The sequence below is a fragment of the Melanostigma gelatinosum genome (genome assembly GCF_949748355.1).
Source record: "Melanostigma gelatinosum genome assembly, chromosome: 11".
NCBI classification, from domain to species: Eukaryota; Metazoa; Chordata; class Actinopteri; order Perciformes; family Zoarcidae; genus Melanostigma; species Melanostigma gelatinosum.
Window position 1 is genome coordinate 12,877,938 of NC_136644.1, and position 14,151 is coordinate 12,892,088.

The following is a 14,151-nucleotide window of genomic DNA, read 5'->3' on the forward strand; positions in this document are numbered from 1 at the left end:
CACACACAGCCACGACATGAATCCAGGTGACATTAAATACCTCAGCCATCAGCGATCAAATCACAGCAAGTCAAATATTCAAAAGATTGAACGTAAAAGATTACAAACAGATAGGGTGATGAGTTTACAAGTCAAGTCAACTTTATGTATACATCCCAATTTTACAAATCACAAATTAACTTCAAGGGGCCTTACAATCTGTACAACATACAACACCCTCTGTCCTTAGATTCTCGATTCAGATCAGGACAAACTCTCAAACAAAACTTTTAACTTGGAAAAGATGGAAGAAACCTCAGAAAGAGCACCAGAGGAATTCCCTGAACTGGACAGAGATGCAATAGAGGTTGCGGGTACAGAATTGACAAACATAGTAAAATAAAATTCATGAAAAACATGTTCTTTAAGGACTTTGAGCAACTTCATGTGTCTCCAAGTAGATGGAACCTGACTGCACAAACACAAGAGCAAAACTCAAGCACACCATTCACACAGGAGAAAAGAAACAATCACACATACACAGGGGGAGAGGGACAAGAGGAGAATCTCCTTGAGGACAAAGATCCAGCTCCAAACATCTGGAATGAAGAGAGCATGGACACAATATAAGCCACAATTTTCCATTTAAAAATGTGATTATTTTAATGTGCAACCAGTGACTAATTACAGTTAGAACAAGTTTTCAAAATTGTATTAAACCTCAGTCAGCAGTAGCAGCTCTGACTTCCCCCAACTACATGCTGGTGGCTACTCTATAATAAACTCTGATATGCTTTGTATTCTTTATCTTCCAGTGAGTGAGTGGTTTAATGGGACTGTGTTCATGGAACGTCCATTGCCAGAGGCAGAGAGGTGGCTGCTGGTGGCTGTGTTGGGACTGGAGATGATCATGGGAGTTGTGGGAAACTGTCTTGTTCTGCTGGTCAAAGTCATGGTTAGGTGTTACGGTTGTTCCTTATATTGGTTTGAAATGTTATTCATGTTAGTTGTGTCTGTAAGTACAGAAGACCAGAATGACCAGAATCAACATAATGTTTTGGTTTTGTGTAATCACTAATTATTGTGTCATATCATCATATATTCAATTCTCTTCTTCTGTCTTTCATTTTCAGTGCAGGGGTCAGTTCTACTGTCGTTATTGGCTTCCTTTCTTCAGCCTCACCATGTCAGATTTAGGTACAATTTACACTGATACTAATGCCAGTGCATCACATGATTAAATGTTGAAATTGACATTATTTGTGTGTCAAACTAGCTTACAAACCCACCTCATGAAGTATTTTGATTGTAGTATAGAATAACACATCTGTCACAGCGTTTGACATGTAATTTCAGTGCAGGAAGTCACCATTTCTCATAATGAACCACTGTGTTGTGAAGGATGCTCCCTCCTCATCATCTCCGGCTCTCTGTTGGCCATGCTGACAAGAGGTCAGAGGTCACCGTGGTGTGAGGTTGTCAGCCTGCTGAAGTTCGCCTTCATCACCTCCTCCATAGGGAGCATAGGTACGCCACCAGTTCACTTTGCACTCAGAAGATTTGAGATTTGAATGGAACAAGCCAAAATAAAAGATGACAAGCTGCCCTTCACAGAGGCCAGAAAACACAGCACTATTTTTGAATCAAGCTAAAACTGAAAGCAGCATCAATCTTTCTTGCATTTACGAACACAAGCATCTGATGCATCTAACTAACATAACTAGTCGTGATTACCGTCCTTGCATCAGTACTACAGTGGTAGAAAAGTAACAATGTTGTATTAATACCAAAGACGTTTAATACCTTTGTAGTAGGAAAAAGTCCTATAATTCCTTTGAAACAGTCAGTTTGAGGGTGTCTGTTTTCCTTCACAGCTGTCCTCTGTGTGCAACAGCTGATTGGCATGGCCTCCACAAGAAGTCCTCTCTTTGTTGTCATGGTAGCAGCTTGCTTGGCTTCTTGGGTGACAGGGGTGGTGTTTGGGAGTGTCCCTGTTGTCTACGCCTGGATCAGGTATGACGCTTGCTTAATGCTTTCACTTAGTGCTCCATGGTCAACATATTGTTTCTACTCAACATCATGTCCTCTTTCTAACACAGGTACGATCCTGCAGAGATGCTGTGCGCTGTCTTTTGGGAGAACAGCTACTCAGATATGTTGGTCTATATTCTCTGCGCTTTCTCCATCTGTGTCTTCCTCCCCTTCCTCCTCATTGTCTTCTGCTCTCTACTGAGTGCCACTGGCTGCTGCTCAAGCTGCAACAGGTGAAATACCTGAGAAAAGATCATTTCAAGTTACACCACATAAAATGGAGACGGGTCAGAGGATTTTTAGTCTTTGAAAAATAGTCATTGACGTTGTTTATGTCAGGTCAGGTCCAATCAAAAGTTACACTTCCATGTACACGGATAAAGTCAAAGAATCCTTTCGTCATAATTAGTTTTCGTCAAAGATACCAAACACTGGTTCCAGCTTCTCAAATGTGAGGATTGGATGATTTTTGTTGTCATATATGATTTTGAATCATATATTACAGTTGGTCGGATAAAACAAGCAATTTTAAGTCGTCACCTGTGACTATTTTCTGGCACTTTGAAGACAAAGCTATTGATTGAGTAATCTTAAAATAATCATTGGACTAATCGATAATGAAAATAATTGGCCATTGCAGACCTGACACCGTCGACTTTGAGACTCAAATCTGATCCTTGGGGTTTGGGGAGGCGGGTTTACCAAAAGGCCTCTATTGCCTCTAGTTTTATTACAGAAAGGCCTATAAAATGTACTGTAATAACTATTGTATGATGTTTAATTCGCACACTGAGAAAGGAGAAGTCAAAAGAGGGAGTCTATGTCAATCTAACAAAAGTGGAAGGACTGTCTGTTCTCTTTATGTCAACAACTGTTCAATCGATTTCACACATAGCGATGTAATGCCCAAGGAAGTTCAGTGTTAAGTAGGAGCTCTTGAGATCCAAAGGACATATTTATTAGTAGTGCGCTATGTACACTGTGTAGTATATTGAGAAGGGATTAACTGTTACGCTGCCAACGGCATGCTGGGTACAGCTCGCTCTCAGCAATATCTACTTTTACACCATTACATGGCATGCTAAATACAGCTCACTCTTCATCACTCGCTGCAATATTACCTGTCATACCACTGGATATAAATTCTGTGTTCCTCGCTCCTCTCTCCATCTTGTACTCTTTGTCTCAGTGATCATGAAACGGATCTGTCTACAGTCAGTCCTCTGCTGGTGGCCTCCTACATGCTCTGCTACACCCCCTTTGTTGCGTCTGAGGTGACACATGGACTCTCTCACTAGTTACACACATGGAACAACACATGAGCTTTTGTATCTACATGTACACCAGATGTAAACGGCAAAGTGTGAACGCATACTTGTCCACTCATTGACTTTGTTTCTTTCTCTCCATCAGCTGATCCTGCTGGGTAGGATGGATTTGTCCCCAGCACCTGATTGGTTAAGGACACTGTCATCAGTGATGTCATACCTGGACTGCAGTCTGAACCCACTTATTTACTGCTCCCATCAGAACTTCCGGGAGGCGGGCCTGGCCCTGCTATGGACCAGAAGGAAAGCATCGGCAGAGCCTGTTCTCACTTCTATCACTAGACATGACCTGTAAACATGTGAGGTGTTCCACATTTATTCCCCAGAAATATCAAGAACCCAATAATGACATCTCATAAACAGCTGCATTTATCTGAGGTCAGTATGTCATTACTGGCATGTTTTTTTATTTCAACTACTTTTTTATCCCTATAGTATATAATATCAAGTCATTTCATTTTTCTTTCTTTTCGGCATGTTGAAAGTAAAGAAATACATATTCTAATTGCTACATTTTGCTTTTGTTGCGATAACTCAACTAAAAGTTGAAAATATTTCAATTAAAGTTTTATCAAAACATAAACCATATTGCACAGTTTACAGTTATTTATATCCCGTTCTGTAGCTCAAATGTTGACCCTGGAGCAATTAAGTTAAGTGGGCCACTAATAATGAAAATAGTACAAGAGATTTGATTTTGTTCTCTGCTGTTCATGCCCAATTTACTGTCTTCTAGCTGGCTACCTGATGTGATTTACTACCAAAACATGACATGTGCTGAATTTCTGAGAGAAGACTGACAAGGTATTATGTGGTTAACAGTAATTCACTACACTGACAAGATAGTCAGTGTGGTAAACCAGATGTATGATTTCCAGGATCTCATGTGTAACGTTAGCAATTCAGTATTGTATTTGTTTGAGTGCATTTAAGACCAGCACATTTATATAATAGGCAGAGTCAACAACTATGTGTTTTGATCTTAATCCTTTCAGTGTGGGAGTTTACCAGATGATGTCAGATAATCTGAATCCATGAGTACAAAAACAATGTTTTATTATAGAAAATGGAAGAAGGTCACATGGGTGAATGCATTTCCTTTTTAGTAAATTCTCCATTTGCACATTGATTCAAATCGAACATTAGGTTTGCACATCACCACTTTCATTACATTGTGCAGGCTGTGGTCTTTGGGGATGTTAGGACTCTGGAAACACTTACATTTACCGTTTTTTGGTTCGGTTCTGTTGCTGATGCTATATTTTTCCATGCACCTTATTTTTTCTTCTACATGTGCCCCTGTCCCATGTTGGACTGAATCTGGGATTTTGGTTTTCTTCCTCTTTTTTTCTTGCTGTGTGAATATTTGGACAAACATACTATCAAGGCATAATCCAATCCAACCCAATTAAGAATATTGAGTTGGTGATGTAATAACCAACATCTGCCAGGCCTGAGAGTCAAACCACATTCTGTATGAAAGAGTCTACTTGAAGACCGTCAGGGCTCCTAGTCTCTGGTCGTTTCTCACTCCTGCCGTGCTGCTGTCTTTCCATGAGCCCTCTGCGTCAGTGTGGTGAGGAAACAGAAGCTGAAATGGAACTGCAGTACGTCGCACACTTTGGACCAGAAATGTCCGGTGAGCCGCTGGAACAGCCGGTACCGAGCGAGCCAGTGATCCAGCAGCTTCAGCACCACGAAGCCCGCACATGACAGCACCGCCAGCAGGAGATATCTCCGCGTGCGAATGTCCCCGTGCGCAAGCTGCACGCGAACTCCCTTGTACACCGCGAGGGCGACGTGACACCCCAGCGCCAACTCGAACCCCCGTTCGTGCGCCAGCGCCAGGCCGTAGCTGAGGATAGAGCACAGTTCGTGCGCTGCCGCGTGCAGCGGGCTCCACTTCGCTGACCCGCGTTCTACAAATGTGATCCACACCGGAACCCACGCGAAGATCGGTAAGGTGAGCCACTGGTCGAGCACGGCGGGAGCGCGCCGCAGCAGCGCCAGGCGTATCCACTGCACAGGTCCGTACAAGACAGCCATGAGGGCGAACACCTCTCTCATGTACCGGCTCTGCGACGTTTCTTGGACGCCTCTAAACCACAATAGCCAATACAGCCCCATGTAGATATAAGCCAGGTTAACCAAACAGTTACATGGCATGGCCAGGAAACCCGGCAGGTAACCAACCATTTCTTCAGCATAATGGGAAGACGACAAGTCCACCTGAACTTCGTCGAACAGGCTGGTGTTCGCCCAAGCGACACAGAGCACAAAAGGCACCGATACGTGTAGCAGAGCAGCCTTCATTCCTGCAACTGTTTGTGGAATGTCTGAGAGACTGGGATCAAAGATCGGAGCTGTTGTTGTTATTCCCGGTTTTAAAGTCACATGGTTAAAGATGGAGGGTTTCGATTGGCTGCCTTGCTGTCACGCTTCTTTTTTTCAAGAATGACAGCGAAAACTTGATTGGACATTTTTGAATGAAGTAAACGAACCCGAGGAGCACCGTTTTAATCGCATTTTACGCCCTATGACAGAAAGTGCAAAGACCTCAAAAATGTATATTTTTCTTTAGTTCCTCTACCTGGATACAAAAATGTTCTCAAATAAGAGCATAGTTTTTACCGGAATAAACAAGCCCATGTAGGTTAACTTGTATTTGGCAATTCCAATTAAGGGAAGAGATTTAAGGAAAACAAGGCTACGAGAGAGGCTACCAAAACAATTTATTAGAGGGGGAGTGGAGGGACGGTCCAACATGAAAATCAAAAAATCATTCACGTAAAAAGATCATGAAAAATGTGGCCATCTTGATTCCCTTATTAGTTGTATGCTGCGGTTCAGGGCCTAATATAATAACTTCAGTTTTGCCTGAGTTTAACATCAGGAAGTTGCAGGTCATCCAGGTTTTTATGTCCTTAAGACATGCTTGAAGTTTAGTGAGCTGGTTGATTTCATCTGGTTTGATCGATAGATATAATTGAGTATCATCAGCACAACAATGAAAGTTTATGGAGTTTTTTCTGATAATATTGCCTAATGGAAGCATATATAAGGTGAACAGAATTGGTCCAAGCACAGAACATTGGGGAACTCCGTGACTAACTTACTATTAGTAAGAATGGCAGATGCAGGGCAGGCATAGAGCATTTTGGTGAGTGATAATAAAAAAAACTCCCCTAATCCAGTGTCTCAGAGTTCTGTGCATATATCTCCATTCAATCTGATCAAATACATGTTCTGTATCAAGTGAGATAACTACAGGTTTATTGTCTATTTCATGTTTAGCATACATTATATTAATTAATCTCTTAGTATAGAAAAAAACATGTGCCAGACACAAAGCCATTTTCAACACAATCTGACTTATTTTTGAAACTAGGAGTCGCCCCCTGATGGCCATTAGAAAGAATGCAAGTTTCAGGCACTTCCGCTTTGTCCTCACTTTTCAGACCTGCAGGTCGTCCCCTGCTAATGCTGCGTTCACACCGGACGCATCGATTTTTGACGTGCGTCAAGATTACATACAAAGTCTATGCACAGACGCGATGAGACTGGCCCGCCGCGATTTTGCGATTGCGCGGCGCGTTGGACGCGTTTTTGCGTTGGACGCCGCAAAATCGCCAACGCACGAGCTGAAATTTTTCAACTTCTGCGAAATAATCGCGTGACGCTGTGGCGCGATAGCCTATCAGCGTTGAGTTGCTCCCCCTGTCATCACTGACTTCCTGCCGTTGTTGAATCAGGAAATAAATTCTGTAGCCGTCTGTGTTCACCCAGAGCTCTACGATACCTCATATCAACAGAAACCGGACCAAACTATGTGTATACATGTGTGTGTGTGTGTAAACCATATGGTACAAACAATGAATAGACGCTGCCGTATTTACGTCTACATGACGTTATTGAGTGCTGGTGGAGCTGCTACGATGTTAGCATAGCCTAGCACCGATCCATCAGAGCTCCATTGAGAAGACCAGTAACCTACAAATCGGCATCATTACGTAGTTATTTCGGAGTCCCTTTTTGTCGGAGAAGACAAGTACAAATCGGCATCATTATGTAGTTATTTCGGAGTCCCTTTTTGTCGGTTTATTTTCCGTTAAATCACAGCCAAATCAGTTTATTTTGTGTTCCTACAGCTGTAGTAAACAGCGACCGGTGGCTTGCTAGACAGTGAATACAGCTCGATACAATCCACGGAGCTCCTCTGAACAATATTATGAACCAGACATGACGGCGCTTGGCATTCCGACGTTTGAGGGACTTCCACAACACGTACAAAGCAGCAATTGTCCTTATTCCTTTCACGGTTGATAGCGGAAAGAAATGACGGCCAGGTGAACGGCTTCCAGTCGATAAACCACGCCCCCTCTCCGGCGCTACGCGATTTTGCGGCGTTTGGTGTGAACACGACCGGCGGCGCGTTGGACACGATTTTGCAGTGCGTCAAAAAAATCTACGCGTCCGGTGTGAACGCAGCTTAAGAAGCTGTTGTCTGACGTCACAAAACAATGGAAGTGCACATTGTAAATCAACTAAAAGGCAATGTAAGGTATATTTGCCAGTATTGTATTGAAATAAAGCACACATCATATATAAACATACGGCTAACAGACAAGAGCCGTTCTTTTCTCCAAGTTTACCCGCCTCCTGTCAGACAATTATATCAAGTATAACCTACAGCGATTCTCAACTGGTGGGTCGCGACCCAAAAGTGGATCGCGGACCCGTTTTCAGAGGGCCTTTGCCTGACAAAAAAAAATGTATTATTGGGATTTTATTTTGAAGGGCATTTTTTATGCAGCGGAATTATTCCAGATTTATGGCACTTGTTCAGCGGTGCAGGAAAAACACTGACCAATGCGTTGTAAATCACGTCACGTGATGCAGCTCAGCCAATCAAATATGGGCATTCTGACAAGTTTCCTGACTTGAGTGAGATGTACACACACCGTAACACACGGGGAGAGACAAGGATATAGACAGCAGAGCAGGACTGTTGAAGTGAGAGTTGTGAAAGTCAAATCATAGGACGATTTCCAAAAGAGAAAATGACCAGAGAGACCAGAGTCATTAGACTCTGACTGGACAGACTCATATAAGTGAATTCTTCCAATCCTACTTTCTCTTTTTAGAAGATAAGAAAAATATAATATCGTGGCTCTTTCACTTCACCCTGAATGAACTGAATTTAAAGCTGCAGGGCAATTCAGTGAACATAATTTATCTAAAATGAATTGTGTTACGTAATTTATTTTTTAATCCAGCTGTTATTTTACTTGAAATGAGAACAACATTTATTCATGTATTTCTATGTATTATTTATAATCCATCCAGTTAAATTTGAAAAATGAGAATATTTGTTAAAATATAATTGGTATACTTTCTTTATTTGATTTGACAGTTTACTACACAGAGACATTACTAGACTTCTTGAATATATATATATATATATATATATATATATATATATATATATATATATATATATATATATATATATATATATATAAATAAATAATTTGGGTCGTGGGTCCCGGCTTGTCATTAAGGGGTGATGGTGGGTCCCGCAGCCAGACCAGTTGAGAACCACTGACCTACAGCAGTGTTTTCCAAACTTTTTTTCTGGGGACACACTTTTTAAAAATGACAAACCATTGCAACCCAATTCACAATAGGCCTCATCTATAAATGAGAAGAGAACATTTGTGTGTAAATGAACAATCCTGACCAATTTACTGACATTTCCGCATCACTTTTTATGTTCTTGAATGGTAAACCAGCCATTTTGAGGAGATATTTTGATAAATCACAACTTTGTTTTATGCATGCATTACTGACAACACATACACACGTTAAATACTTTATAATTCAGAATATATGTGTTTTTACTTTTGGGAATGAGAGCAAAAAGTAGACATTTTTGTTTGGTTTCTCTTTTAATTTGTTAATTAAATTATATGGAAGGCAAAGGTATGAGGGCTAGCAGGTAAGAGCAAATAAAGAGTGATGAATGTGCAAAAAACTTTTTTTCCATGAGCCTTTACGGCAGGGGTCTCAAACTCCCGGCCCGCGGGCCAAATCCGGCCCGCTGCGTTATTTTATGTGGCCCGCGAATCCGCCAGCAAAAAAAAAAAAAGTAAAGAAAATAAATATATTTTCAGACTAATAACAATAAAAATCTCCCCATAGTCGAAATTATGAGATAGAAAGTCGAAGTTATTAGATAGAAAGTCATAATTATGAGATAGAAAGTCAAAGTTATGAGATAGAAAGTCAAAAAGATGAGATAGAAAGTCAATATTATGAGATTGACAGTCAAAATTATGAGATTGAAAGTCAAAATTATGAGATTGAAAATCAAAATTATGAGATACTTAAACAGTTAGAAGTAGCTCTTTGACTGGTTACTGTACATTTGACATGGAAATGTATTGCGAGTACATTGAAGACTACTTTAAACCGTGAATGCAGAGAGTTATTTAACAATATGTTTCGAGTAGTTACATTTACAACCGGCCCTTTGTGGGCGACCATGATGCTGATGTGGCCCGGAGTGAAAATGAGTTTGAGACCCCTGCTTTACGGGTTCAGCAGTTCAAATAATTTATGTCATGATTCTTGCCTCTGGTGTGTGCATAGTCTTTTTTTCTATATCTGCCTTTTATTTCATGTGAATGCAAAAGGCTACAATTTTCATAAATATGAGTCTGAAGCGGAACATGCTCATTCACACTGAGAAAGTCAACAGGTCCTTAGAAAACAGACTGCAGAGAGAAAACATAGACAGCTATTTCACCCAAAAAGACTGCATGAATAAAATTATTAAATGACTAACTGCAAGATCATCTTCTTAAAACACATGAAATAATACCATGCTCTTCCAAACACTGGAGTCTTCAGGCTAAAGCTCAAACCACACAGAAAAACTAAAAAGAGTGCTTCCTTTCGGGAGCTGACATCTAAGTGGCCTCTCCAGAGGAAAGTAGAACTAAGAAGCAATGCAACTATGCTGTTCGTCAAGTTCATCTTGCAAGAAGAACGCGTCTTCTTGAATGGTGCTTTTGTCCCGTTTGACCTTCCATCCAGCAAACACTGAGTCCGTCTTTTATTATTCTCAGGGCCATCCATTAACTGTCCACCTCCACAACTTTTATCTTCTCTTGGTTCCTCCGAAACCTGGTGAAGAAAGATGTTAGTCAGCCAGCTGCACCTACAGCATGTCTCTGAACGCTACTGAACTACTGAGACATTCATTGTAAACTTATTGCGTTCCCCAAAGAAAACTAAATTGGAGGAATTATCTCATAAGTAGGACATCCAAATCTCAACAATATGACTTACTTTCTAATAATTATGAGATCCTGATCAAACCATGATTGGTAATTTGCTTTTATTTCCTCCCTGCATGTCTCTTAAACAGTATGTATGGAATGTAGACTCAATAATAATATTCAGTAGGGGTGGGTGACATGAATAAAATCAGTGAATGTACTTAAATGCTCGACAAACAATCTAAAGGAAAAAAGTCAAGATATTAAAGGTGTTTTCATACTTTGTTCCTTTCAGCCTCCCTAACTAACAGAGTGATTAGTCAGCATTATTTGGGCATATGTGAACACTCCAAAAGAACTCGAACCCCTCTGCAACAAACCGAATGAGAAAAAGTGAAGAATCTGTAATTTCTGACAAAAAAGAAAGTCAAAAGCACCTTTTACGACAAACTGTTAATCAGTCAGACGGTAGGAACTATAGTGTGCAGAGAGAGGACCGAGGCCCCATCAGACCTGAAGTGGACCAGAAACAAAACTGAGTCCTCTTCCAAATGTACTGAGAACTGTGAACGCAAAAATAACTGGGTCCCTTTCCTGTTGGTCCACTTTAAGAAGACTGAGTTTGGTTAGTTTAAAAAGGGCCGTATGTGAAAACACCTTAAGTATCAATATTAATGCCTTTCATCAACATCTTTATATCAGGTGCTAAAAGGTTGATATGATGTGCAAACAGGCAGTCCTACCTGAAGCAGTGCGTGTCCCAGAGGAAGATGTGGAGCCTCCAGCAGGAGGACGTCTGCTGCTACTGTAAGTGGAGTGGTCATAGTTGTAGGGCTGGCTTCTGCAAAACAAACATACAGCACAAATAACCAGAAAGCTCTGAATAGAGTGAAAGTGGAAGAATTCCTGCTTTTCCAATAAAAGTCTCATTTCTCTCTCATCTCTTTACTGACCTCTGACGACCAAAGAGATATCCCAGCACCCCTCCTGTTCCAATGCCGGTCCAGAAGCCTCCGCCCGTGCTAGGAGGAGCTTGGCCTCCTGGGTACTGTTGTCTTTGAGTGTAGTCACTGTGGAAACTGTAGCCTGGGTTGGCACCAGGATTGCCACCAGGATTGCCTTAACACAACACAAGAACAGATTCAAGATTTCAGCAAGGTAGTGATAATCTTTATTCATATTATAGCGCTTATTCAGCTATTTCCAAGATAGAGGAGACCACAACAATCCTGCACATACTCCTTAACAGAGGAATGCGTGACGTTGAAGAAGCGTTTTCCAGGGAGAATCTGCAGTGCAAACCAGAACATCTATTGTTACTCTATCCTCACTTTTCTCTATCTGCATCAGCTACCTGTGAAGTCCGGTTTAAATCCCGGGGGCGGTGGTCCTGCGGTGGAGCCATGGTGATTATCTCTGGGGTAACCCGCCTGTCCACCGTCCTGCCCCGACTGGGCCGCGTTCCCGCTGAGAAACAGCTTGTAGACGCCGTAGGCCAAGAGCAGAAGCACGGCAACCACCAGCAGACCTCCTGAGCCCTCGCTGCCTGATGGGTGGGAGCTCTGACGACTCTGCTGACTGGTCTGGTGGCGCTGCTGATCCTGGTTTCCAGAGAAAGCGCTGAAGAAACTAGAGCCAAAGCCACCAAGACCTGAGACAGAAAAACAGAAACAGCATGTTTCTAAATATCTAGTGCTTGTGTGAAGATTAAATCTCATGAATGTTGCATCATCCGTCCTCTTACCTCCAAATCCCTTGGATCCACCTTGTGACGTCCTCCGGCCCTCTTCAGTCAGCTCCAGTGTGTACTCCAGCCCACAAGAGCCCTTCAGTATGAGGGCATCATTAGGGTGGCTGTAGCCCTCACAGCTCACCTCAATGCGACCAAATCGGTAGGCGTTGTCCATATCAGTCTTACACTCCCACTGTGAGGGGGTGACCACATCTTTCAATACCTTATTCTCATATTCAAATACTCCAAGGATGAAGGTTCTTTATACAATTACACACAGACGCTTACTTCCGTTTTTGTCTTTGTTTCCAAAGTCAGGGACTTTATAAACAGCAGATATGAGTTATGTTGCAAGTATACCTCAATTTACAACTATGTGCGTTGGGGAAACTGGAATGAAAGTCTGAACTAGAAGCACCATCATTGATGTAATGTCCCCCACTCACTCTGCAGGTGTCCCGACCAATACAAATGATTAGTGCGGCAACAAGGACAACTTCCTTCTTCACTGGCTTCCCATCAGCGAACACAGCCAATATTAGCACCAATAATCTACACTACTTACAGGCTGACATATACCGGTACTGTACATTGACATCCATATATTGAGGGCCATATATCAGTCTGGCAGATTATCAGTCAGGGTTGGCCAAACTTTTTGGACAGTGGAACATATACAGAAAATTGTAAGTTGTTCTCTAAGCCAACCAGGAGTGAATGTGTAGTTGTCAACCAGTTACACTGCAATCAGTGTTCCAAACCAGAACCCCCCCCCCCCCAAATTACAGTCAGGGCCAGACGTATTTGGACTGTGACACAATTTTTCTAATTTTGCCTCTTTACAAGACTCCAGTGGATTTGAACTGAATCAGTCAATATGTGGTTATGGTGAATACTTTCAGCTTTAATTCAATGGATTCAAAATATAATATAGAATGTTCAAAAATATCACAATAACCATTTAGGAATTACAGCCATTTTTACAGTCCCCCACATTTTCAGAGGCTCAAAAGTAATTGGACAAACTAGCATAATTGTGAATATAATCATTGTTTTTAATACTTGGAGGAAAATCATTTGCAGTCAATGACTGCCTGAAGTCTGGCACCCATAGACATCACCAAACGGTGAGTCCTCCTTTGAGATGCTTTGCCAGACCTTTTACTGCAGCCTCCTTCAGCTGCTGCTGTTTGTGAGTCTTTCTGCCTTCAGTTTTATATTCAGTCAGTGAAAAGCTTCTTTTTAAGAATGTACTAAATTGTTGATTTGGTCAAACCTAATGTTTCTGCGATCTGACTGACAGGTTTGTTAAGTGTTTTCAGTCTAATAATGACCTTCACTTGCATTGACAACCTTTTTGGTCCGCATGCTGAGAGTTCCAAGGACCAGCTACCAAATGCTAATATAACATTTTGAATCCTATTATCGGCATAATATTTGAGAGATAGTGACAGAACAGGCCACACCTGGCCATGAAACCGTTTGTCAGACAATTGTCCAATTACTTTTGAGCCTCTAAAAATGTGGGGGACTGTATAAAAATGGTCGTAATTCCTAAACGGTTATTGTGATATTTTTGTTATATCCATTGAATTAAAGCTGAAAGTTGACACTTTAACCAAATACTGACTTATTAGTTTAAAATCCACTGGAGTCGTGTAAAGAGGCAAAATTAGAAAGATTGTGTCATAGTCCAAATACTTACTGCCCTGACTGTAACTACACAACAGTTTAACATTTGACATTACAGTAGTTTATTGGTGTGCCCACATATTACAAAAAAATATTTCTCAACTAT

At 41.4% G+C, this 14,151-nt stretch overlaps 3 protein-coding genes across 3 annotated transcripts in view; 1 reads left to right on the forward strand and 2 right to left on the reverse strand.

Moving 5' to 3' along the window:
* Nucleotides 1-283: 283 nt before the first annotated feature.
* Nucleotides 284-3,633, forward strand: LOC306784597 (uncharacterized protein; the record flags this gene model as incomplete). Its single annotated transcript, XM_079278627.1, has 8 exons — nt 284-353; nt 795-934; nt 1,113-1,176; nt 1,381-1,506; nt 1,854-1,992; nt 2,079-2,243; nt 3,155-3,284; nt 3,424-3,633. 8 exons carry the CDS (start codon nt 284-286, stop codon nt 3,631-3,633), a joined length of 1,044 nt encoding a protein of 347 aa, XP_079134753.1.
* A 794-nt stretch (nt 3,634-4,427) lies between these two features.
* tmem187 (transmembrane protein 187) lies at nt 4,428-5,687 on the reverse strand. The gene has a single exon (XM_079277803.1). The coding sequence runs from the start codon at nt 5,649-5,651 to the stop codon at nt 4,866-4,868; it is 786 nt and encodes a 261-aa protein (XP_079133929.1). The 5' UTR covers nt 5,652-5,687; the 3' UTR covers nt 4,428-4,865.
* Nucleotides 5,688-8,879: 3,192 nt separating this feature from the next.
* saraf (store-operated calcium entry-associated regulatory factor) overlaps nt 8,880-14,151 on the reverse strand; it is an 8,996-nt gene continuing 3,724 nt past the window's right edge. Inside the window, exons 3-7 of the mRNA XM_079277793.1 lie at nt 12,366-12,546; nt 11,976-12,272; nt 11,575-11,740; nt 11,365-11,462; nt 8,880-10,526 (exon numbers count right to left, since the gene is read on the reverse strand). Of these exons, the coding sequence (XP_079133919.1) occupies nt 10,501-10,526; nt 11,365-11,462; nt 11,575-11,740; nt 11,976-12,272; nt 12,366-12,546 (768 nt within the window). The 3' untranslated portion in view covers nt 8,880-10,500. The remainder of the gene's footprint in view (nt 10,527-11,364; nt 11,463-11,574; nt 11,741-11,975; nt 12,273-12,365; nt 12,547-14,151) is intronic.

Excerpts from the sequence above, each read along its gene's own strand:
- tmem187 (XM_079277803.1), bottom strand. The coding sequence starts at position 5,651 with ATGAAGGCTGCTCTGCTACACGTATCGGTGCCTTTTGTGCTCTGTGTC.